The sequence below is a fragment of the Lactuca sativa genome, chromosome 2 (genome assembly GCF_002870075.4).
Source record: "Lactuca sativa cultivar Salinas chromosome 2, Lsat_Salinas_v11, whole genome shotgun sequence".
In the NCBI taxonomy this organism is placed as follows: domain Eukaryota; kingdom Viridiplantae; phylum Streptophyta; class Magnoliopsida; order Asterales; family Asteraceae; genus Lactuca; species Lactuca sativa.
The window spans coordinates 174,104,997-174,132,768 of NC_056624.2; the positions used below are offsets into that span (position 1 = coordinate 174,104,997).

General features: G+C 38.2%; 1 protein-coding gene and 1 long non-coding RNA gene across 2 annotated transcripts; one reads left to right on the plus strand and one right to left on the minus strand.

Moving 5' to 3' along the window:
• Positions 1–6,406: 6,406 nt before the first annotated feature.
• LOC111900213 (protein SHORT-ROOT) lies at positions 6,407–8,348 on the minus strand. The gene has a single exon (XM_023896081.3). It carries the CDS (start codon positions 8,221–8,223, stop codon positions 6,628–6,630), a length of 1,596 nt encoding a protein of 531 aa, XP_023751849.1. The 5' UTR covers positions 8,224–8,348; the 3' UTR covers positions 6,407–6,627.
• Positions 8,349–10,668: 2,320 nt separating this feature from the next.
• LOC128132087 (uncharacterized) lies at positions 10,669–12,491 on the plus strand. The gene is made up of 3 exons (XR_008230012.1): positions 10,669–10,875; positions 11,716–11,781; positions 12,340–12,491. It is a non-coding gene; the product is annotated as an uncharacterized LOC128132087 (long non-coding RNA).
• The last annotated feature ends 15,281 nt before the right edge of the window (positions 12,492–27,772 follow it).

Consider the following 27,772-nt stretch of genomic DNA (forward strand, 5'->3'; position numbering starts at 1 on the left):
TAAACTTACTCTATATTTTGTCATTCCACATCTCAACTTCAGTGTTTCAATTTTTCTTTTTCGTATCTACGTATCTTACTTTCCAACCTTTAAAATGTTTCAACTTGACATGCCACAATATATTTACATGGTCTAAACCTTAACCTGAAACCCGACACAAAATCGACATGAAAATATAAGGGTACACATGAAACGACACAAGAATTAAACTTGTCAGGTTAGGGTCAAACTCTCATAACCCGTTTAATGTCTTGATATGACACGTTTGTCAGACCTACCATATAATAAAAGAGTACGATACTAATAAAAATATAGTTCAAATGTCAAATTACAATTGCTTATAAATTCACTATGAACAATGAAACCAAATCATAAATGTTCCTCATTTTACATATTCTGTAAACATAAGTTATAATGAACAAATACAAGTTGCAATGGTTTTGGTTTACGAGTAAACTGTTTTTATGGTAAAAACTGGTCGATTTATAAAAAAAAACAAAAGTGAAAATGACTTACTAGTGTAATTATCTTTGTCACGTTGTTAACATTTAGATAAATTTTTTTGTACACATTTAACCATTTAACTTTTCGTATGTGTTCACATATTACCATTGTCACCGACTATAGCACTTGACAGTGGTAATTTGTAAACACACTTAACAAGTTAAATGGTTGAATGTGTATAAAAAAGTTGTCTAAATGTGAAAAAAACGAGAATTTAATTACACTGATAAGTCATTTCGCGACTTTTAATAGCGATTTTGTTTTTCATATTTGTCTGTATTATTTATTTCAATCATTACTCTTAAAGTATTCATAATGTCCTAAATATTGATCAATTTTAAACTTTACTTTTTAACTAATAAATGTGTTTTTGTTTTGTGAAATATTTTATATAGTATCTTATATTTTTTTTTCTCTTGTTTTTAAGCATATACAATATTTTTAATGTAACTAGTATCTAACAATAAAATTAAATAAATTAAATATGTAATAATATGTATGGAGGGTCTTTTAAAAAAAATGACGTAGCAAATAAAAAAACAAATTTTTTTTAACGTAAATGTTTAAAATTATTACAACTTTTTAATACTTTTTAATCAGAAGCTTATAAACTTATTTTTTAATACAACGTCTTAAACTAGTATTTAACGAAAGTATTTTAAAATATTATAAAAAAGTATTAATTATCATACAAAATCTATAAAACATTTTAAAAATATTGTACAAGAAAGTTTAGAAATAATTGTCCGAATGTTATAAAAAATTGTATGAAGATGTAAAAGAAAAAAAAAATTAAAAATTTGTAAGAAAAATTTAAAACATTTATAAAATATTTGGTTTAAAAACAATTGTATTAAAATTATATGAAATTATAATAAAGTTAAAATAAAGTATTAGCAAAGATTAAAACATTGTATCAGAAAAACATATAGGAAAAAAATATTATAAAAAGTTATAAAAGTCTTAAGAAAATTATATAAAAAATTATTTACTTTTAAACAAAATTTTCTTATATATATGACCATTTAACTTGATAAATATATAAACACAAATTTAAGCTAAATTTAAATGGTTATATATATATATATATATATATATATATATATATATATATATATATATATATATATATATATATATGTGTGTGTGTGTGTGTGTGTGTGTGTGTGTGTGTGTGTGAGTGTGTGTGTGTAAATGTTCAAATGAGAACCAAAAAAGACTAAGAACTCTAAGAACCACTCTATTTTAACATATATTAAGTGTATTTTTTTGTTAATTCCAAACATTTGATTTTTTTCTATGTTTTGATAAATAGAAAAAAACAATAAGGGCATTATAGTCATTTTGATAACATAAACACTAAAACAACTTATATGTATCAGATCTAAATCATCTTTTTAAACAATGCCTGATACTTTAGAAATAAATATCTGAAACTCTCTGAAAGCTCTTCCACTAAACTTGAAGAACACACATAACTTACCACCAGTTGCCACCAACCACCACCATGCACCGCTGTTGCCTCCTACTGTCGGCAAACAACCGCTGCCTCTTACCATCGTCACGCCGCCGCCATCAACTCCACAAGCTCCAACAGTGCCAGATCTATGCTTTTCACCTCTATATTTTCGTCTATAGATCTATGAAAAGATCTGATGAAAACACCTACAACACCTCCATCATTGTCGAATTAACATGATTGCTACCAATTTTCTTTGTGTTTCCTGTTCTGATATAGTTAGATCTAAATGATTTTGGTACTTTTTCTCATCCCTGGTCTTCTTCCTACTCCAGATCTATCTAGATTTGGTCAGATCTAGAAACTCCGCCTTCAAATTTTCCATCACTGCCACCTCCACCTTCAAATCCACCACTTTTTTCTTTGCTGGAACACTAAAAAAAGCCACATTATACTTCTTTGGTGATAGATCTACGATCTCTGATGACAAATCTATGATACTTTTCTCTAGATCTACGAGTTATGCCTTTATATCTACGAGCTCCAACGAGATCTAAGACCGCCATCACACATGCTACCTAGCCACTCCAGTGAAAAATCACCAGCTTGGCTCCATCTCTTTCTCTTTAATTTTCGATGAAAACCACCACATATATGCATCAGGTACGTCGATTTTTTGTTTTGATTTTTATTCCTTCTGTTAAGCTGTGAATTTAGTGTTATAATCTCTCTTTTGGTGTGTACTTTTGTTAAATTAGTTTTAAATGTTATTAATTTGTGAAATCATGCTATTTAATTATAAATCTAAGTTTGTTTTCTTATTTGTTATAATATTTGCATAAACTCTTAAGTTGTGAATCCACTGTTATTACGTAGTGAATCTTGGTCTATTTTCTTATTATTTTTTTTTATAATATTTGCATAATGATAGTGTTTTCTAAAATAAATTAAGTTTAGGATATTTGTTATTATTTTAGTGTTAAAAAATAAATTTATTTAGGTTTTTAAGCGTGAATTGTAATGTTTTAATGTTTCAGTTATCCTTTAGTTATGTTAAGGTAAGTTTTAATTGTTATTAATAATAAAATATAAGTTTTAAGCTGTGAATGCATGAACTTATATAAGTTTTAAGCTGTGAATGCATGATTTCAATAAGTTTTAAACTACAAATGCGTGATTTTATAAATTTTAAGCTGTAAATGCATGATTTTTTTATACAAATATGATTTTGTAAATGAAAGCATTAGTTTTAAGCTTTAAATGCATGTTTTTTTTAGAAGTTTTAAGTTGTGAATGTATGCTTTTTTATACAGATCTGACTGCTTCATTGAAAAATATGAATTTTAAAACGTGAATGTTGTGAATACATGATTTTTTTTGATGTTTTATACTTTCTTATATTACTATTTTCTCAAATAATGTTAACTTAGGTTTTTTAAAATGATGAATTGTAATGTTTTAATGTTTATTTATTATTTAGTTATGTTAATGTTAGTTTTAACTGTTATTAATAAGAAAATAGATGTTTAAAATTGTGAATACATGATTTTTTTTATAAATTTTAAGTTGTGAATACATGATTTTTCTACATGTATGGTTGTTTCAATAAAATACAAAGGTTTTAAGTTGTGAATGCATGCGCTTTTTACAAGAGGAAATCAAGCATTCAGTACGTAAATGTTGACATTTAACCGTATATAATATACAAATTTCACCATTGTGTTTATTTTACAAGGAGCTCATGATTCTACATCACCCGTATCTATCTCTCTCCTAAAAATGTACATTTTCAATACCATCATTTGCCAACTTTCACCATCTATTCTATTTTGCGTAAGCCTTCCACCTTGTCCCACTAAAACTATGGAACTGAAGATTAAATATATGTTTGACAGCAAAGTTGGGTTAAGATAAGAAAATGATTTACAAAATGTATGTATAGTAAGAACTACTTACTTTGAAAGATTCGTTTCTATGTTTTGAGACATCTACAATTTTAAAAAATTAATGAGAAAAAAATCAATCACAAAAGAGCGAAGTTTAACAGTAGAAATAAAGGAATGGAGAAACCATACCATTAATATAGCATCAACAAACAAACAAACAAATCGCATTTACTGATAACTGCAAAAGAAACAGGAGCCAATTTGTTAGTAATAGTAAGTTAATGGTTAATAAAAAATATACATTTTACTCATAATAAGTGCCTTCAAATTAGATAAAGAAAAAGGTTTTTATAATCCTAATGCTTCTTTTGTTTCAAAATCTTCAATTCCTTTAACACAAACACCTATTAAGAACTGAAGACCAATTATAAAATAAAATAGATAGCAGTCTATAATTTAGATAAAATCATGAACTGGCTACCATTCCTAAAAACATATTGTAATTCAAAATAGTTGGCCTTGGTTGCCAAGATTATTTAGCAGCATTGTGTTTTTTAGTAGCCTCTGAACCGTGACCCTATAATTTTCCAGCGACCTAATCAATAGATCTTGTACACATACACAAAACAATCAAACTGAAAAAGGGTTTAAATTCATATTATTGTAACTCATTATGTGTAGTTCAATATATACCATGGTTGTGCATTTTCCCCAAAGAGAACACCAGTTCCTTATACAGTTTTGTCACTACCTGGAAAATCACAAAATGAACAACAAAAATTCCATGGGTTCTAATTTGAAAATTCATACAGATGAAAAGATTAAAAATAAAACAACCCTTCAATTCATCTCAAAGATCCACCTCCTGATAAAAAGATTAAAAATAAAACAACCCTTCAATTCATCTCACATATCCACCTCCTCCTGATATGTCTTCACCCAACTTTGTCACCAAAAAAGAAAAAAGAAATAGAGAAATCAAAAGCAAAACCTAATAGTTAGGCTTTATGTTTGGTCACCTAGTTTCTTTTCTTTCCTTCGTCTGCGATTCTACGTAAAACAAAAGGAATCTTTTTGTTATCTTTTTTCACATTCAGAGTCTGAGGATTAGGGAAACTTGAAATATGAACCTGTTCGATTTGAATGTTAAAAACGACAATCCCTTGTTCGATTTGAATCTAAAAACTTCAAAATCCCCTAGAGAAACACGAAATACATCCAATAAACATGAACCAAATAAGAAAAACATAAAAATCCTAAACTGGCTCTATCTTCATTAAGGAAGGAAAAAAAATAGATGTATAACTTACTTGTGTAGATCGACTGGGAAGATATATAATCGCGAGATGATGTAGGTGGCGATGGTTGTTTGTGTCTTTCACATGTATCTTTCTAATTTCTAGAGTATAGAAAGAAAGCGTCAAATAAACGGTATGCAGTGGATAAGTTACTTACGTTTATATATAGAAGAAGACAAAGGGAGGCGTGTTGGAATCAGAAAAGGCGACACCGGTGGATTGTGGTGACAGTTGAAGGTTGTTGTGAGTAATGGTGGTTCTCATCCTAATTTTTTAGCGATATAGAGATGGGAAGAGTTGTGTTGGTGGTGATGGTTTCGACAAGGAGACTATAGGTGGTATAATGTTGTTGGTGCAGCGATCTTTAATGATGGTCACAATTATGATGGTTGGCTTTGCCGATGGTGCTGTCTAATGATAACAATAGATGTGGCGGATAGTGGTGTTAATAGATTGATTTGGTTTTGGGTCTTCAACCTCCAAATTGAGGTGGCTCTGATACAGAAACTCATCGGCCATTAACCTCCAGATGTAGGTTTCGAACGATTAGGGTTTCTATTAAGGGAGAGAAAGGGAATCGTTGGGAGCATGCTGATTCAGGTGGCTAGAGATGGTACGACGCATCTGGAGGTCGGTGGTCTGTGAGAAGGAAAAGACGACCACTTAGCAAGGAAAGAAGATTTCTACGGTAGTATGACGACGGAAATGGTGGAGTAGGTGGTCGTGAGGTGGGCGACTGTGGTAAGACGTGATGGTGGTGACGGATGAGGCGATTGATGTTGGTAGTGGTGGAGGCAGCTTAGGGTTTGTAGAGAGAAGAAAGGGAGAGTGAAAGTCAGGGTGGTAGGAAGTTGGATATACCGGAGAAAGGCGTTGAGAGGTACAACTCAAAATCTGGAGATGGAGAGAACCGAGATATGAGGGTTTATTAACAATGTGAGACCGAGTAAAAATCGCATTCAAATTATAATATTATTTTATTCACGATTAGTTGTACTTTACGCTTAGAGACTTGAACGTCTTAAAAAAATATTATTATTTTATTGGATCTATTTATAAAAATAATAGGATTTATTTTATAAATTAGTAAAAATATATTATCTAAACATAAAAAAAAACAAAAAATATTTCCCTAATTTTCCCCGAACCACAACCCACTTTTAGTTAACCCATTATCTATGTGACCTCACGGCCCAACTAGTTCGACACTTGTTTTAAATAACCTTTTATGTAAGATGTAATTTTGATCAAAAAGGAAATTTCAAATCATGAAAGCTTCCATTTAGAAATTACGATAAAAAGTTGATACAAATTTTCAAAATTTTGGTAAAAAAATCATAATAAAAATAAAAAGAAAATGAATACAATTTTGGCAGACAAGATTAAATTAATGATGAGCTAGCGAACCCTCGTCATGCCATGCACGTGCCACCCACTCCACTTTCCTTTTTCTATTTTCTTTTAGTGGAAGTCGCAATCATCATACAGGTTTCCATGCACTAGCCCACACCACCGGTGTTTCTTTACGCATCAAAAAAATTCCGGCCGCCGTTTCCGACGGAGCCATTGACCACCCTTCCTTATACCTCCTCAGCAGTGCCCGGACATCGTCGCACCCTTCTTCGCTATATGAAACCCCACCAAAACCACTTGCACGAAGCCTACTGGACCACCGGTTAGCCGTCTCCCGCCTCTCCACGGAATTCGCCGGCGAGCATGCCACCAAGTCCATCACAGCCCGCCCCGCCTCCCTCTCCAACATCAATCTCTCGGTACTCGTTTGAGGAAAGCTTTCGTTGAGAGCTTCGAAGTAAACCCTAAACCATTTCAAACACTCTTGAAATCCTCTCAAGAATTCAAACCCATCAATCCCCACTTCCAAATCAGCTTCTTCTTCCACGATCGTCATTATTTTAGGGTTCATACTCCGAAACATCGAGATCAAATAATCCCTACGGTGATTACTAACAGAACGTAACGTGCCATTTAAGTTTATAGCAAGAGCTTCATCAGATTGAATAGCTAACTGACTAAAATTCAGATCGGATAAATCGCCGATATGGTGTATCACATTGAATTTAAACGGGACACCCATTAACCTGGCGAATTTTTCCATCCGACTCCCTATTTCTCGCATGATCCTCTCTATTCCGTCGCTGCCGGCTGATCTGGAGGAGATCACCGTCGTGAGGCGGAGATGAGGTGCTTCATCTGCCCGGGTGGCGATGGCTTCCAGCAACGTCGGCCACTGTGTGCAGTATGTGTTGCTGACATCAACAATGTGCAATTTAGTCTCGCCGTCTAACGCCTCTAAGATCGCTCCGTTACACGCAACGTGTCCGAACGTCGTCCATGGGCTGACTTCTTGAAACTTGAGCACCAATTCTCTGGTTGATTCAAAGGTGCTAACTTTCTCCGAAATCGACGATAAATTCCGGTAATTCAACTCACCGGAATCCGTCATCCGACTGTAAAGCGCTTGAAGAAAGTAACAAGAAAGCTTCTCATCTACATCGCCATAGGGAGAACTGAGCTCGTTGAGCATCCACATCAACTGCTGTAGACGCGTGCTGTTCTTATCAGCCACCGCACGCGCAGCCTCCAATAACACATCCGACGCCCAGCCGTTGGCGGAGAACGAATTCGAAAACTCCATAGCGATATGATCCTGGGAAGACGAGTAGTTAAAGTTGGTATGATCAGAATTAGAAGAAAAACCATGAGTCTTGGGAGGTGGAGGAGGAGTGGTGGTGGTGCTTGTGGTGGAAGTAGGAGTAGGAGTGGCGGAAAACTGGTGGTGGAAATGGGGTTGTAACTGGTTAGAAGAGTAGTAGTGTTGTTGCAATGAGGAAGAAGAAGAGAGATCATCTTCTTCCATGAAGAAAGTACTAGGGAAACATTCTTCTTGTGGTTGGTAGTAATGGCCGGCGCCGGTGGTTGTTTGATGATCGGTGGAGGATCTAGAACTGCTAGAACTTACGGTGGAGTTGAAAGATTGACGATGATGATGATGATGATGTTGTTGTTGATAATCAGAGAGGAGTTGTTGGTGTCGGAGGGTGAACATAGTATCCATATAATATCCTGTTAAAATGAAAGATGTCTTATCATACAAGGTAAGGTAATGTGTGTTTTTGTAGGTTGTATCGTAGGTATTCAAGTTAAATTCGAGAAGGGGGTGTTTTATGTTTATGCTTTTCGGGTAATCAATGACAGGAAACTGAACGTTGAAGGGGATGTTTGTGCTTTTCGGGAAAATGGAGTTTTAATAATTTTCATGAACCAAAGGGGAATTAAATCGGTAAATCAATTAATATTTTTTAGTAATTTGTGGAATATTTTGAATAATTATGAGTAGTTTAATAAAATGTTTGAACGAAATAAAATCTAATCGGCTTTTAAAGTATTAAACTCAATATCATATTAACGTTCAATAGGTGTATCATTAAACTTTTTGTTAGGATAATTTTTTTAATAATGATATTTTTTAAAATATATTTTATTGAACGTTTATAGAGTTTGAGGCCTTATAAAAAATAATAAAACTATATAACAAACAAAATATTATATTTGTGTGTAAATTTTATAGAATTCAATATACTTTGATTATATGTAGATCTTAGTATAAAACACTTGTCACAATTTTTAAGGCACGTAAGTGGGATTATGAATTGGTTTCCTTTGTTAATTATTAAATTAAATTCCTTTTTGGAAGAAATGTATAATTTGATAAAAAGAAAAAAAATCTTATATCAAAATCTGAAACCTTTTAAAAAAAACATTATGTAGAAAATTTTGCACACGAAATGAATAATACGTAGCATAACAAAATTTCCCAAAGACGTGCGTTTTTAACGATTTTTATGTGATTTTAATTTTAAACATGTTTTGTGGTTGTATTACACTTTTCCCTTAGACTATATACACTTGAACGGACAGAAGTCACATAATTAATTACTATTTTAAATCGAAAGGTAACATTTTTTTGTCTAAAAGATACCATATATTTTATTCAAGAGTAATTATTAAAGTTCTTTCTTTTTAAAAAGAAAATGTCATATCTAGCTATGGCCAAGTAGTGTAGTTCCTTGTTCCTTTATTTTTCTGTCATTCTTCCTTCGTTTAGGAAAAGATCACCATTCACTTACCCATATTTTTACTATTATTTTACTTTTAATAAACATGAAGCAATGAAATATTATAACGAACAAATGTCTAAACAATGAAAAAAAAAAGGTCGTTGCAATGAAGGTTATAGGATTATCGCACCCATCACACCAGATGATGTGGTGTTCCTCATCTCACTGTAATGCCGCATCATTTCATTATACATTCGATGGATACATCTTTTGGTCTTAATATATACCAAAAAAAAAATTAGATTTATAATCTAGTGCCTAAAAAGCACTAATTCAAAAGTTAATATTTGTGGCCTAAGATGAATGTCACAATCTTTTTTAATAATTGCTAGTTTAGATTGTAATCTTTTAGAAAATGAGAGGTCGTATTATTCTAGATAGCTTTAAATACAAATGTTGTATTTTTATATATTAAAGAAATATTAACATTTATAAACTAGTTTTAGACTAGATTTCATAATTTTCAATTGTTTTTTTATCTTATTTATAAAATGTTTGGAGTTAACCTTTGTATATATATTTTCTTTTAAGTGGGGAAGTATATTTTAAAGTATTTGAAGGTTTGAGGAAAAGCTGCCGGCGGTGGTAAAACTCATCTTTTAACAAAGCATGCCTCCTCATTCCTCTGCACATTTTCTATTTAAATCAAAACCGCTTTTTCTTTTTCCCATACAACCTTTGCCCATGCTTCTAACGCTCATCCCAAATTCCCAGAATTATTAGAAAGAATATGAAAATCCCATGTTTGAATATCCATATATTTGTATACGCGAGTTGTATTAGTTTTGGATTAAATTTTCGTTAAAAACCATCACGATTGATATAAAGGACTTTATGATATCGGAAAATTAGTGATCATATAGTAGCTAGTTGAAACCGGAGGTATCAATATTTTGGGTTGGGTACTTGGGTTGGCTCATAAACAGAGTCAAATATTAAATAAGTTTACCAACACAATTCAACCCAACAATTTTGTTAAGAGTAAATTACTGAAATCGTCCCTATGGTTTGATCAAAATTACACGTTTGATCTCTAACTTTTTTTTTGTACTTGGATCGTCCTTATGGTTTGATTTTGTTGTGTTTTTTCGTCCCTATCGTTTGGTCAAAATTGCAAGTTTGGTCAAGGGACGAAAAACGCAACAAAATCAAACCATAGGGATGGTCCGTATGCAAAAAAAAAGTTAGGGACCAAATGTAACGACCCGTCTCTGGTATGTTGCTTCCATGATATTTATTTAGAAGTTTTCAAGAGGGACTCGGTGAGTCTATAGCCCGACTCGTCGAGTAGGGACATGATTTCGAGCACGTGTAAGTCAGCGACTCGGCGAGTCCATATTCGGGACTCGGCGAGTCTGCCTGCCAGGAAGAAACCCTAAATCCCCGGGTTGCTCACTATTTAAGCACTGTTATGTGCCCCAAACTCGCCTCCCTCACCCTCAGAGAGTCTGTGAGAAACCCTAAACCATCCCTTGATTGATTAAGTGTTTTTGTGTGATTTCTTGAAGGCTTGAAGAAGAAAAAGAAGAAAGGTCCAAAGAGAAGAGGTGTAGAGCAAAGATCCAAGGTCAAAATCAGAGTTCATTGAGGTATTTCTCGGATTCCTTCTGTTTTATGCTTTAAACCTCCATTAGAACACTTCTAGGGCTAGTTTGATGTATTTTCCAAACCTTATAGTTTTAGGGATGCCTTAATAGGTCGAGATATCCCTAAATCTGTTCATTTAGGAGTTGTAGAGCCCAGATATATTGCCTTTTTGAAGATGCTTTGCATGAGAACCCTAGATCTAGCCTTTATTATGCTTTTTGAGCCTTATTATCTTCATGGATGCTTATGGGCACATAAAGATAGAATCTTTACGTGCTAATCGAGCTAAGGGAGCCCAGATCTATAAGTTTTATACGCTGTATTCAAGCAGAATCGAGTCTAGAGTAGCTGCATGCAAGCGACTCGGCGAGTCGGAAGAACGACTCGGCGAGTCGAGTCGCGAGTCCCCGATTTTCCCCTTTTGAGTGATGCCGAGTGGGGACCAGTGAGTAGTAGAGTGGACTCAGTGAGTTGGAGGTTAGACTCAGTAATGGAGGAACTCGACGAGTTGTTCATACAACTCGACGAGTCCAAGGCAATCTTCTTAGCTCGAAGAACAACTCGTCGAGTTGTTCATACGACTCGGCGAGTCGGATGCAGATTGCCTGAGTTTTTTTGAATCAAAAGGGAACTCGTCGAGTTGATGCCATACTCGACGAGTAGCCACGAGTAGGGTTGAGAAATGAGAATAGAGACTCGGCGAGTTGGCGGCCCAACTCGGCGAGTCAGGTCAACTGTAGGTTGACTTTGACCGGGAGAGTTGACTTTGACCAGGGGTAAAAGAGTCATTTTACCCCAATGCAGTGATTAGTATTTGATTGAGTGTGTTTATGGAATTGTAGCCAGGGAGATACCAGAGCAGCAGCAGATAGCTTCCAGAGCCATACACACAGCAGCCAGTTCACGAGGTGAGTTTCCTTCCAGTAGGAACGGGTCTGCGGCCAAAATGCCGGCTCGTTTAGTTAGCAGTAGTTCCGGACTTCAGTCCGATGCAGTAGTAAGAGTGCTTGATGTCTTTGTGATTCAAGCATGTTTTGTGTTATGTGTTCCGGACTTCGGTCCGATGCAGTATATGTGTTATGTTAGCAAATACGTGTTTTATGATATGCTATGTTCAGACAGACCCGGATTTCGGTCCGATGCAGTTAGTTCCGGACTCCGGTCCGATGCAGGGGACAAGGTCCCAGTCAGTTCCGGACTTCGGTCCGATGCAGTTAGTTCCGGACTTCGGTTCGATGCAGTTAGTTCCGAACTTCGGTCTGATGCAGTTAGTTCCGGACTCCGGTCCGATGCAGGGGACAAGGTCCCAGTCAGTTCCGGACTTCGGTCCGATGCAGCTAGTTCCAAACTTCGGTCTGATGCAGTGGGCAAGGCCCAATATGTGCTTTATTTGTTATTGTGTGGTATATGGTAGTTTGGGGGAGCTAAGTAAGCTTCGTGCTTACGGTTTCAGTTTTTGGTTTCAGGTACTTCCGCAAGCAAAGGGAAGAGCTCGGGATGATGACATCGCACACACCACAACTTCAGTTTTTGTCTTGGGAGTTGATTCAGTTTACTTAGATATGTTTTGATACAGTTGTGACACAGCTTTCACACAGTATTTTAGTATGGTTTGAGATACGTAGCGTATGGTTTTATTATGTGATACTCAATTTTATGAATTTTGGTTATATTAAAAATGAAATTTCCGGGTCGTATTTTGGGGATGTTTCAAGTTGGTATCAGAGCCTTGGTTTGAGGGATTCGGATACACTTCCGGGTGTATCTAAACTCAAACTAAGGGAAAGATAAAAAGATTTTCAAAAGGAAAATGTTTTCGAAAGAATTTTGAAAAGCACTTAGAAAGAAAGAATTTTTAAACGAGATAAGGGTGTGGTGCATGCGATCAGCCGAGATCAAGTAAGTACTCCCAAATTACCCATACAAGTTTATTAGTTCAGTTTCAGTTTTAGTTCCAGTTTCAGTTTCAGTTTCAGTAGAACAGCATGCTAGTATAGGACTAAGGATTTAGGAGGATGCATTATGTGCCTGCTATATGTGTTTCAGCTTTATGAGAATTGCATGCTAGTATTGAGTAGACAGCAGTTGGATAGCCTGTTTAGGTTATGCCTGATAGTATGAGTTTAGCATTGTATGCTAATACAGTTTTCTCGTTATGAGGATATAATTGCTTGAGTAGTTTCTTGTGTCCGAATGCTACTTGCTTTGTGCTTTGTGGGACTCCGAGTGATGGGAGTTAGCCATTAGGTGAATACGTCACATCACATGTGATCAGGGTTGAATAATCTCAGAGTGTTGGATTTGACCCTATTGCGCAGCTCTTGTTTGAGTCCAACCGTTGTAGGGGACGAGCCTTTTACTCGAAGGATTATCTGAGCCTCATCACATGTGATGGTATTCAGGTGATGGCTAATTAGCATTATAAGGAGGCCTTCAGCAGCTGAGGACTGGTTTGAGGGGAGTCAGAGATTTCCCTAGGGCAAGCCTAGGATGAGAGTAACAGAGATCAGTAGTAGTAGTAGTGACTTGGTGGAGTCAAGGCAGTTCTTGAGGAAAGTACGGATAGATGTGGAAGGTAGTATGGGCCCGTACTACTGAAAGCAGAGGATCCGTACTCGAATCAAGGAAGGCTGAGGCAAGACCAGGAAGCTAGTAGTAGTATCAATGATCCCTTGAGATATTTTAGTTTTCGGATGTTGCCTTGATGTGTTTCAGAATGGTGGTTTTGCGTTCGAGGCTAGCAGATGGCAGTACCGGTGCCGGGGAGGGATCAGGATCAGGCTCGGGGGCCGAGCGTATGGATGAGCAGACCAAAGAGTTTCTTTCTTCAGAGATTACTAGTATCATACTGGAGCAGACTCCTGTGATCTTCGGTTCGATCAAGGAGGGTATCCTAGAGCTGATGGATGAGAGATTGGGCACCTTCCGTGCCGAGGTGGCGGCCATGATGGGGTCGCGCACACTTACGTTCAGGGAGTTCAGGGCATGTGGAGCTCCAGATTACCACTGGGCGCGGGACCCCATAGCGAGTACTAGATGGTTGGCGGATGTGGCCAACGCTTTCCGCACGAGCAGGTGTCCCGAAGGGGACAAGGTTAGATTGGCGTCCTGTCTTCTGAAGGACAGGGCACGGGATTGGTGGGAAGAGGTCGGACATACCATTGGAGATGATGCAGCGCTAGATGCCATGACCTGGGCTGATTTCTCTACTACGTTCAGGGCGGAGTTTGCACCGGTTATTGAGGTGCAGCAGTTAGCTAGAGAGTTTCAGGACCTCACCCAGACTACAGAGACCGTGGCGGAGATCACCGCCAAGTTCAGGGAGAGGGCTCTTCTCGTTCCTCAGTATGCAGCCGATGAGGAGATGAAGAAGGCCTGTTATCATGAGATGTTGCGGAGCGATATCCGCCAGTTTGTGAGCCGGTCCAGCTGTAAAACACTGGATGACATGATTGCTAGGGCTCGGGAGAGGGAGATTGACCTTGAGATGGAGAAGAAGAGGAAACCGGAGGTGGTTTTGGGTACAGGTAGTTCGGGCAAAAAGCCCAAGGTTTCAGATCACAGATCCAGGATTCAGCAGAGCCATGGCCGATGTGGCAAGTGTGGGAGATTGCACGATGGGGTGTGCAAGGCAGGGAGTTTCGGCTGCTACAAGTACGGTCGGACTGGGCATTTGAGCAGGGATTGTACGGCCCCTGTTACCGCCATTGCAGCATCAGATCTGATTTGCTTTCAGTGCAATCAGAGGGGACATAAAAAGTCCCAGTGTCCGAGTTTAGCTGCAGCGGGGAAGGTGGCTGCACCTGCCCCTGCTACTTTGAGGATTACAGATGGCCGGCAGGGCCGAGCTGAGGCGCCAGTGGCGAAGAGTAGAGCTTTTCAGATGACAGTAGAGGAGGCACGAGCGACTCCTGATGTGGTGACGGGTATGTATTTCTCCTTTCATCTCTTTATTATCATTGATTGATTATTGCTTATGGTTATATGTTTTGTATAGGGTCATTCTCCGTGAACGGCATTTCTGCTACAGTATTATTTGATTCGGGGGCTACCCGATCATTTGTATCGCTAGCGCTTAGCAAGAGATTTAGTAGAGCTCCAGGGGAGCTGGATTGTCCACTAGAGGTCGAGATAGCAGATGACAGGACCGTGAGGGTTGCCAGAGTGCATAGAGGATGTTCTCTTTAGTTGTTCGACGAGCAGTTTATGATGGACTTGGTCCCTATTCCCCTGCGAGGGAATAAGGTTATAGTAGGCATGGATTGGTTGAGTCCCAATGGGGCGGTGATTGATTGTGAGCTGCAACTAGTGAGGGTTCGCACTCCCAGTGGGGGAGAGTTAGTGATTCAGGGCGAGAGGCCACAGCGCGGACCAGCTTTTTGTTCAGCCGCAAGAGCGAGGCGCTATTTTCAGCAGGGTTGCGCCAGATATGTAGCTTATGTTTTGGATGCCAGGGAGAAGGGTAAGATGGCAGTAGATGATGTTCCGGTAGTGCGAGACTACCCTGATGTATTCCCAGAGGATTTTCCTGGGATACCTCCAAAGAGACAGGTAGAGTTCGGGATTGATCTGATTCCGGGTGCGGCGCCGATAGCTAGGGCCCCGTATCGGTTAGCTCCCCCTGAGATGCAGGAGTTGTCTACGCAGTTGCAGGAGCTGCTAGACAAGGGTTTCATCAGACCGTGTAGTTCGCCTTGGGGAGCTCCGATTTTGTTTGTGAAGAAAAAGGATGGGTCGCACCGTATGTGTATAGATTACCGGGAGTTGAATAAGGTAACGGTGAAGAACTGTTACCCACTCCCGAGGATAGATGATTTGTTCGACCAGCTTCAGGGAGCGTTTTGGTTTTCCAAGATCGATTTACGTTCCGGGTATCATCAGATGCGAGTCAGAGATGAGGATGTGCAGAAGACTGCTTTTAGGACCAGGTTTGGTCATTATGAGTTTGTGGTGATGCCATTTGGGCTCACCAACGCTCCAGCCGTGTTCATGGAACTCATGAGCCGTGTGTGCAGGCCGATGCTGGACCGGTCTGTGATAGTATTCATAGATGATATCTTAGTGTATTCCAAGACGCAGGAGCAGCATGAGGAGCACCTAAGAGAGGTGCTAGAAGTTCTGAGGAGGGAGAGACTTTTCGCAAAGTTCTCCAAGTGCGAGTTCTGGTTGCGCGAGGTGCAGTTCCTTGGTCACCTCGTCAACCAGAAGGGTATTTTAGTAGATCCGGCCAAGATAGAGGCCGTGATGCGGTGGGAGGTCCCGAAGTCTCCATCCGAGATTCGGAGCTTCCTTGGGTTGGCAGGGTATTACCGGAGGTTCATTCAGGATTTCTCCAAGATAGCAGTGCCGCTCACCCGACTGACCAAGAAGTCGGTGGTGTTTCGTTGGGGGCCTGAGCAGCAGGCAACATTTGAGACCCTCAGGCGGAGGTTGTGCGAGTCTCCGATCCTTACCCTGCCAGAGGGAGTAGAGGATTTTGTAGTCTACTGTGATGCCTCAATCACAGGTATGGGAGCAGTATTGATGCAGCGAGGCCGTGTTATAGCTTACGCCTCGAGACAGTTGAAGCCTCACGAGGCTAACTATCCTACTCATGATTTAGAGCTGGGGGCGGTTGTGTTTGCCCTCAAGATTTGGAGACATTACCTTTATGGGGTTCATTGTACCATCTACACGGATCACAAGAGTTTGAGGTACCTTATGGATCAGCCGAATCTGAACATGAGACAGAGGAGGTGGTTGGATGTGCTGAAGGATTATGATTGTGAAATCCTTTACCATCCAGGGAAGGCCAATGTAGTGGCCGACGCCCTAAGCCGCAAGGCGTCAGCAGCCCCTATCAGAGACTTATGTCTGAGGATGACAGTGATTACTCCATTGTTGGATCAGATCAGGGAGGCTCAGGTTGAGGGCCTCAAGGAGGAGAGACAGAAGCGTGAAAGGATAGTGGGCCGAGTAGCTTCATTTGATTATGATAGTCGAGGGTTGTTGACCCTTCATAGGAGAGTATGGGTATCATACTGGGGTGGAGTACGGCAGGTGTTGATGGATGAGGCTCATAAGTCTCGATTTTCTATCCACCCAGGGGCGACGAAGATGTATAGAGATCTTCGACCCGATTATTGGTGGCCCTGCATGAAGCGGGATGTCGCCTGGTATGTAGAGAGGTGCCTGACCTGCAGGAAGGTCAAGGTAGAACACCAGAGGCCTCACGGCAAAATGCAGCCGTTAGACATTCCCATGTGGAAATGGGAGGACATCACCATGGATTTTATCACCAAGCTTCCCAGGACCGCACGTGGGGTAGATTCGATTTGGGTGATAGTGGATCGGTTGACGAAGAGTGCTCATTTCATACCGATCCAGGAGAGCATATCGGCAGAAAAGTTAGCCGATATCTATGTGCGGGAGGTAGTGGCACGTCATGGAGTGCCGGTATCAGTGGTGTCAGACCGAGACGTCCATTTTACATCCAGATTCTGGAAGCGGTTTCACGATGAGATGGGTACTCGTCTCCATTTCAGCACCGCTTTCCACCCTCAGACGGACGGGCAGAGCGAGAGGACGATTTAGACTCTCGAGGACATGCTCTGGGCATGTGTCCTAGACTTCGGTGGCAGTTGGGATACGTATCTTCCATTAGCGGAATTTTCGTATAACAACAGTTATCATGCGAGCATTGATCGACCTCCCTTTGAGATGCTTTATGGGAGGAAGTGTAGGACCCCGATTTGTTGGGGCGAGGTCGGTCAGCGGGTCATTGGGAGCGTAGAGGTGGTGCTCAAGACGACCGAGTTGATTCAGCAGGTTCGTAGTAGACTGCAGACTGCTCAGAGTCGGCAGAAGAGCTACGCCGACAGGAGGCGTTCAGACTTGGAGTTCCGGGTGGGCGATATGGTCCTTCTGAAAGTCTCACCTTGGAAGGGTGTCATCAGGTTTCAGAGGAGGGGCAAGCTGGGTCCCAGGTTCATTGGTCCTTTCAGGGTTTTGGCCCGAGTGGGTCGGGTTGCTTATCGGTTGGATCTTCCAGCAGAGCTTAGCCAGATCCATAACACTTTCCATGTGTCTCAGTTGAGGAAGTGTTTGGTGGACGAGTCAGCAGTTGTTCCCTTAGAAGATATTCAGGTTGATAGCAGCCTGAATTATATTGAGAGGCCGGTCGCGATTATGGACCGGAAGACAAAGACCTTGAGGAACAAGGTAATTCAGTTAGTGAAGGTGCAGTGGCAGCACCGGAAGGGGTCTGAGTGGACGTGGGAGGCTGAGGAGGAGATGAGAGAGCACTACCCGGAGTTATTTGCAGATTCAGCCGTAGCAGACTTCGAGGACGAAGTCTGAGTCAAGTGGGGGAGAATTGTAACGACCCGTCTCTGGTATGTTGCTTCCATGATATTTATTTAGAAGTTTTCAAGAGGGAATCGACGAGTCTATAGCCCGACTCGTCGAGTAGGGACGGGATTTCGAGCACGTGTAAGTCGGCGACTCGGCGAGTCCATATTCGGGACTCGGCGAGTCTGCCTGCCAGGAAGAAACCCTAAATCCCCGGGTTGCTCACTATTTAAGCACTGTTATGTGCCCCAAACTCGCCTCCCTCACCCTCAGAGAGTCTGTGAGAAACCCTAAACCATCCCTTGATTGATTAAGTGTTTTTGTGTGATTTCTTGAAGGCTTGAAGAAGAAAAAGAAGAAAGGTCCAAAGAGAAGAGGTGTAGAGCAAAGATCCAAGGTCAAAATCAGAGTTCATTGAGGTATTTCTCGGATTCCTTATGTTTTTTGCTTTAAACCTCCATTAGAACACTTCTAGGGCTAGTTTGATGTATTTTCCAAACCTTATAGTTTTAGGGATGCCTTAATAGGTCGAGATATCCCTAGATCTGTTCATTTAGGAGTTGTAGAGCCCGGATATATTGCCTTTTTGAAGATGCTTTGCATGAGAACCCTAGATCTAGCCTTTATTATGCTTTTTGAGCCTTATTATCTTCATGGATGCTTATGGGCACGTAAAGATAGAATCTTTACGTGCTAATCGAGCTAAGGGAGCCCAGATCTATAAGTTTTATACGCTGGATTCAAGCAGAATCGAGTCTAGAGTAGCTGCATGCAAGCGACTCGGCGAGTCGGAAGAACGACTCGGCGAGTCGAGTCGCGAGTCCCCGATTTTCCCCTTTTGAGTGATGCCGAGTGGGGACCAGTGAGTAGTAGAGTGGACTCAGTGAGTTGGAGGTTAGACTCAGTAATGGAGGAACTCGACGAGTTGTTCATACAACTCGGCGAGTCCAAGGCAATCTTCTTAGCTCGAAGAACAACTCGTCGAGTTGTTCATATGACTCGGCGAGTCGGATGCAGATTGCCTGAGTTTTTTTGAATCAAAAGGGAACTCGTCGAGTTGATGCCATACTCGACGAGTAGCCACGAGTAGGGTTGAGAAATGAGAATAGAGACTCGGCGAGTTGGCGGCCCAACTCGGCGAGTCAGGTCAACTGTAGGTTGACTTTGACCGGGAGAGTTGACTTTGACCAGGGGGTAAAAGAGTCATTTTACCCCAATGCAGTGATTAGTATTTGATTGAGTGTGTTTATGGAATTGTAGCCAGGGAGATACCAGAGCAGCAACAGATAGCTTCCAGAGCCATACACACAGCAGCCAGTTCACGAGGTGAGTTTCCTTCCAGTAGGAACGGGTCTGCGGCCAAAATGCCGGCTCGTTTAGTTAGCAGTAGTTCCGGACTTCAGTCCGATGCAGTAGTAAGAGTGCTTGATGTCTTTGTGATTCAAGCATGTTTTGTGTTATGTGTTCCGGACTTCGGTCCGATGCAGTATATGTGTTATGTTAGCAAATACGTGTTTTATGATATGCTATGTTCAGACAGACCCGAATTTCGGTCCGATGCAGTTAGTTCCGGACTCCGGTCCGATGCAGGGGACAAGGTCCCAGTCAGTTCCGGACTTCGGTCCGATGCAGTTAGTTCCGGACTTCGGTTCGATGCAGTCAGTTCCGAACTTCGGTCTGATGCAGTTAGTTCCGAACTCCGGTCCGATGCAGGGGACAAGGTCCCAGTCAGTTCCGGACTTCGGTCCGATGCAGCTAGTTCCAGACTTCGGTCTGATGCAGTGGGCAAGGCCCAATATGTGCTTTATTTGTTATTGTGTGGTATATGGTAGTTTGGGGGAGCTCACTAAGCTTCGTGCTTACGGTTTCAGTTTTTGGTTTCAGGTACTTCCGCAAGCAAAGGGAAGAGCTCGGGATGATGGCATCGCACACACCACAGCTTCAGTTTTTGTCCTGGGAGTTGATTCAGTTTACTTAGATATGTTTTGATACAGTTGTGACACAGCTTTCACACAATATTTTAGTATGGTTTGAGATACGTAGCGTATGGTTTTATTATGTGATACTCAGTTTTATGAATTTTGGTTATATAAAAAATGAAATTTTCAGGTCGTATTTTTGGGATGTTTCAAGTTGGTATCAGAGCCTTGGTTTGAGGGATTCGGATACACTTCCGGGTGTATCTAAACTCAAACTAAGGGAAAGATAAAAAGATTTTCAAAAGGAAAATGTTTTCGAAAGAATTTTGAAAAGCACTTAGAAAGAAAGAATTTTTAAACGAGATAAGGGTGTGGTGCATGCGATCAGCCGAGCTCAAGTAAGTACTCCCAAATTACCCATACAAGTTTATTAGTTCAGTTTCAGTTTTAGTTCCAGTTTCAGTTTCAGTTTCAGTAGAACAGCATGCTAGTATAGGACTAAGGATCTAGGAGGATGCATTATGTGCCTGCTATATGTGTTTCAGCTTTATGAGAATTGCATGCTAGTATTGAGTAGACAGCAGTAGGATAGCCTGTTTAGGTTATGCCTGATAGTATGAGTTTAGCATTGTATGCTAATACAATTTTCTCGTTATGAGGATATAATTGCTTGAGTAGTTTCTTGTGTCCAAATGCTACTTGCTTTGTGCTTTGTGAGACTTCGAGTGATGGGAGTTAGCCATTAGGTGAATACGTCACATCACATGTGATCAGGGTTGAATAATCTCAGAGTGTTGGATTTGACCCTATTGCGCAGCTCTTGTTTGAGTCCAACCGTTGTAGGGTGTCTAAAAACAATGCAAATAAAATTTATAAAGAATCCTTAGTTCAATTAAGTTTGAATATTGGGTAGCATTTGTAACGTCCACAACTTTGGGCTAGACAATTAAGATATAATAAATATTAGTTATTATAATTTAAGCCCACGAATAGGGAGAACACTAGTCTTGCGCATTGCAGACTACATATTATAAGTCTTTTTGTAGATTTATTGATAAGCGAAAAAACGAAGTTCTCAATAGAAGATTATTTAGGATTAATAATCTTAAACGAAGTTATAGTAGACGTGACAAAGATTTCGTACATCTAAAGAACTCTGATATCCGACTTTGTATGAAGAAGTTATGTTTCTTCGAAGTTTTACTATTAAACAACACGACTATATGCATCGTAAATAGTGAATCAGAGATAGGTTGATTATTAGCCTAAGTAATATAAGCGAAAGTCAAGTAATCGTAAAACCGAGAGTGTGCATATATAGATCGTCCAAATTTGACTTCATATGAGGAAGTTATGATTTTTTGAAGTTTCAGCGCAACAGTGCGGTCGCAGAAATCGAAATTCAAATTGGATGATTGTTAGCCGAAACTATCTAAACAAGAGTTGAAGATCTTGTGAATAGGATTACGTCGATATAAATATAGTCGAGAACATAATTTGTATGAAAGAGTTATGATTTGTATACGGACTTTAACGGTCTAAGCCTGTTAAAAATAAAGTGAGAATTAGCCGACGAAGTCTAAATAAAAGTTGTAGTATATAATTAAAACAAATTAATTATACTATTGTTGGTTGAAAACCATATATGCTCAACAGGTTCCTTAGCCTGACTCACTCAGTTTCTATGTATCACAGAAAGTAGTACAAAGGTACATGGATAGTGATGTTTGGATCTGATGAGAGATTCGAGCAGGTGTTGGCTATTAGTATAAAAAATGTTGTAAGGCCTATAATGACTATGTTTATGCTTATGTTTCTTGTATCAGTTATGACATACCAAGTTTTTAATAATCAATGAAAAACATTTATTCAAAACTACTTTTATGGGACAAATTCAACAATATAAAGAATACTCTATTTTAAAATAAGCATAAAAAAAGTTTTTGTGGGCCATGAAAATGGGGATGTCACAACATCATATTAAGGGTGTGTGATAGGAACGGAGAGTAGAACTATGTTTTGTGACACTACCAAGTGTCGATGTACGGATTACATATCGAAGTAAGATATAGTATTCATTTGGACAACAATATATGGTGGGTCTGATCAGGAAACTGAAACGATATGTCTGATGTGGCATACCTATTTTCACAGTTATAAAAGACCTTTTTATTTATGCTTATTTTAAAACAGAGTTTATTTATAACTGTAGAATTTGTCCCATAAAAAGTATTTGCAAAGAAATGTTTTTCTTGATTATTAAAAACTTGGGATATTATAATGGATACAAGAAACATAAGCATAAACGTAATCATTACAAGCCTTAAAATATCTTTTATACTATGGTCTATATTTCCTTGAGTCTCTCATCATTTCCAAACATCAAATACATTCGTATTAATACCTATGATACAAAGAAACTGAGTGGGTCAGGTTGGAAAACCTGGTGAGTACATAGGATTTTATACCCATAATAATATAATTAATATGTTATAATTATTAAATAGTTAAATCGATTACCAATCCTTATTTTTTTATATTCTTAAGGACCTATCCTAAGGAGACTCCTGCTCCTTCTTGCTCCTTGTACGTATCCCCATAACTAATATGTTTCATTGATTATTGAAAAATGGCAATGCCCAAACTTGTACTCGCTCTTCATTCTATTTTGGACCTTCATTCCTAATCTTCGAGTTACAAACTTGACATTCATCGGATACTCCTGCTCCTTCTCAAACAGTCTTAACCCATGGTAAGGTATTACTTTGTCTATTGTACAAACCAAATGGTTGTACCCTAATAACCTTCCATTGCATGATGCAACGGTTGGACACATGCCTCTTTGAGTCAGACTTTAGCACAAAAGATACCTTACATAATTTTCTAATATGATATAATCACATCATAGCAGGCATCATTTCTAGCTATACTTATGTCAACCGATTCGATTGTATTTTCCATTAATCTCCTGACTTAAGTCGGATGTTACATCGAACGTGGTTCTCTGAACCGAGTAACTTATTTTGATGCTTTTATCATATTCGGACTCGATTTACTATGATCATTGGGGTCGGGATAACATTCATCTTCTTAGTCGTTACCGAAACAATGGTAACAATGGAAATGAACAAAACAAATTTAACTACTATTACATTAGTAACCTTGTGACTTTTCCTAATCCAAGTGTGAGTCATGTGTTTTGGGTTGTATAGGCCTCTACTACATTTCACACCTACTTATACTCGTCCCAAGAATTACCTCATAGTTCCCAAGTTGCTAATCCTAAAATCACAAAAGCAACTGAACACATATGGATGTGTCCAAGCAATCATGTACAACAAATTTCCCTAGACTACACTAGGATTTCTTCCATTTGTATCTTCAACAAAATTTTTTGTGACAACCTAAAAAATATGTTATCGACCACTGTTAGGATCTAACGCTACCAACGACACTTGATTGAACATCTCTAAAATCATTTGACATATAAAAAAACATATTCAATTTTTTCCCTTGATTACGTCGACAATGAGACTAAAAAATTAGTGCGCGAAAAAACATGTCATATTACGAGCACGTTAACATTTTTAGAACGTACGCTTTACCGAAAGCCCAAAAATATAAACTTCATAAAGATCCAGCTCAGTACAGAAAGGATATGATTTTTATAGGAAATAAAAATCTATTGCATGCTAAACGTTACAATGTTGAAAACTACGAAGATAATGGTTGATCTTTTTCAGAAGTCACCAAAAGAAGAAACGCAGTACTACCCAAAGTAGGATTTAAGAAACAAGGAATGCCTAAAACGAAACTTGTATGAGAGAGTTATGATTTTTATAAAATCATAAGGGTTATAAAATATAGGCTAATAACGAAAGTCAGTATTAGATAAAACAACCAAAAGGAAAGTTGTAGTATATGTTGAGACCTACACGGATTAAAAGAGTCGTTGAAAACAGAGTTCGTATGCAAGAATTATGGGTTTTCAAAGTTTATAAAATATGCTCACGTGCACTCATGCGTAGCGCTTAATGTGCAACATGCACCCTGACACCTTGATTCGTCATTATACGTATGACGTGGCACCATGAGAAGATGATACGTGTCAAAATCTGGGTGGTTCACACGTAAGTTGCATGACACGCACTACACGATGCACACCCTAATATCCTCTATAAATAGCAAGTTTCGGCTGATCTTACTCACACCTCAAAATACACCTCCACATCAACGATTTCATGCCTCACAAGTGAGTTCACAACCACATTTTCTAAAACTTTTTTGGGGGAATACATGTTAAAATACAAATATTTCATAGTTATTACTAATCGTATAATATTAGTTAGATAATTTTGCTCATAACATTAGGATGATAATATGTTCGGTAGACACTCCGCCCAACTTTTAAGGATAATATTATGCCTAGTTGTTATACTGACTCACACTCATAGAAAATATCATACCTAGTTGTTACACTGACCAGTTGCCACGAAACGACGATACTCTTGCCATTATTATAGCCAAGATTTGGATAAGCTTAGTACCTAGCGGTTACTCTGCCCAAATATTTGGCTACACAAAACACTATACTTTGATTATATATATATATATATATATATATATATATATATATATATATATATATATATATATATATATTTATATGATGGATAATATATATAATAATTATCCCGTATAAATACAACAAAGAATAACAACACGAACGACCAGTGGAGGCTTCACATAACAAGTGGTTAGATGAGACACATTGATCTCCTAGCTGAAATACCTTCAGCTAGCCCCGACCTATAATCTTTAAATCTTAAGTGAGTGGGAAAGATATGTATAGATCTATACGATATTGACACTCACACATGTGGTTGCTAGCTACAACCAGATGACAAGTCGAAGCAAGCATAACTTTCTAAACACATTTGCATCGTTCGAAGAAGCGTCGTGGTTTTTGGGGGACTCTCAACAGTCATAGCTTGATTATAGGAACTCATGCTAACATTGTTAAACTTAATCTACTACTATTTAAGGGACACCTCGAAGGAAGTAGTAGTATACGTAACATAATAAAAGAATACTAGGATAGTATTACCCTAGTAACAACAAAGGATTCTAGAGACCTTATTAAGAACTAAAGACAGTAACAATATACATTTTTCTATTCATAAACAAAGATCTAGATTCATATATAGTTACTAAACCATCTGAATCCACTACTAGAAACATTAATAAGGGAATTTGGTATACACAGATACACTAACATAAGTATGAGAATACAATAAACATTGGCCTAACAAACTTCACACAATTTTTTTTAAAGTATACAAAACCTGTGAACTCACCAATATTGTGTTGACCTTTCAAAAACCACATGTATTCCTAGGTCACCAATGGAGACAAAAGATATTTCAACAAAAGTTATTTGAAGTGATTTGAAGTCAATCAAAGAGTATAGTTACCAAGATAAAACTCAATGTAATAACATAAAGCCTTTATGTAAGATATCATTTATTAAATAGAAGTGATATTTATGTTGTAAAAAATATGTATTTGTGATCCAACATCCTAATGTTGCACCGCCCGACGTTTCTGCCGTCAGGTCGCGGTATGATAGATTGGTATCAGAGCTAAATGTTATAGCGAATTAGTAATTCATAGGGAAATAAAACTATAACCAAGGGACATATACTCTATAAATGTCCATCCTCAGATCTACAAATAAAAATATTATTATTAATTACTCTACCGATAGACTACTTATGGGAGAGGTGGCTAGTTTGAACTATCGCTTGGGTTGTTGGATTTCAGAACAACTATAGGTTAAATTGGTCCTGCCCTTCGGTACTTCTCACATGGTTGATCCTTATTTGATTGTATTTAAAGTACAAACCAAAAATTAATAAAATACACATTTGGATTTTCTTGGATTCAAGATTTTAGATCAAATACCCTAAATAAGTTTTATAGTACATTGGTCGAGCCGAGAGTAGACATTGAACTGATTAGCTATGTTTTATTTTGGATATGCCTAATGCACTACTAAAAAAAACAAAACAACCATGATAAAAAGAAAGAAAATAAATACATCATAAAGTAGCCTACAAAAGAAAAATCTATACCCATACAACTTATCCTACATATACAAATGATAAAGTATCAAAAGTAACCTATATAAATACATCATGTGCAAAAGTAACGACAAAGAAAAACAACTAAATATACATGTCGTCATATTCCTCATCACCATCATCACCACAACCGTCATCATCGTCATCATCATAATCATCATTACCTAGATGCATCCCATATGTTCTCGCCCCATCTCTCGAATGAGGATGAGCGGGATAATCTATCCTCAGCTCTGTAAGTAACTCACTTGTGGAACCTATCATCCACAAATTCTCCCGACGAACCTTCGACCTAAAATCATCAAACTCCATATGCAACATATCCATACACCGATATATATATATATATATATACATATATATATATATATATATATATATATATATATATATATATATATATATATATATATATATATATATATATCGTAGGTAAACCTCAGGCAGCCGACGCTGTTGAGCAACTGATGATGTGTGTTGAGCTCGCTAATGACACGGACGCGACACAAACTGTTGTTCATCATCGTGCTCTTGATTTACCTGGCGAATAGGCACGGCAGCATCATCAGGTGAGATCCTCCAAATCTGATTTGTTTCATGCTTAATCACATGTATCCTCTTCAATCCCCTCTCATCCAAGTCCATGATAGGACAATGAGTCATCCAATAAGTATCAACCCCATACGACTGAGCCAATAGGCTAATAAAGTGACCCCTGCAAATCATGCTTTGTGGCTGAGTACCCAAAGATAGACTAGTGGATATGAAGGATGCGATGGTGTAAGGAATGTGGAGGTGGACATCGGTGCAAAGCAAGAACCACATATGGAATAGACCGCCTACGGAAACCTAATCCCTTGTAATTTTCGATTATAATAGGGTTTCCTTAGGGTTCTTGATGTTCAATTGTTTGTTGTTTTCAATAGAGAAAACTTAGATCCAAATAGGTTGCATGTGAACTTAAGGGTTACGTTATTTCCCCTACATGTTTAATTATAACCTATAAAACCTATCAATGGTATCAGAACCATAGTTTTCTATTGATTATGCATAATGTTCAATAGATCAAAGTTAGGGTTTATAGAAATTAAACCCTAAGGGATGAAATTTCGAAAATGGCTAGGGTTCTTTAAATCGTAGCCTTCACCCCTTAAATTTAGAAAATTGCTAGGGTAATATTGGGTTTGTCTTGTTTCCTTAATTATTGTTTTAAAAGCCTTAAAATAGATTAATTAAATTTGGATAACCGATACCCTAGTTTTCGAAAATTAGAAAGGGTCATGGATTAGGATTAAGTTTAAATTATTTTATTAATTGTTTAATACTAAATAATTATTTAATCCATAAATGATTTAAATTAATTTAATCAATAGTTAAGTAAAAGATAAAGATTAAATCATAGTTGGTTTAAATTTAACTGAATTAAAAGGTTTAATTTAGATAATTAAAAGTTTAAACATTGTATTTTGAAATGTTTTAAAATACACCTTATATTTATATTATTAAAA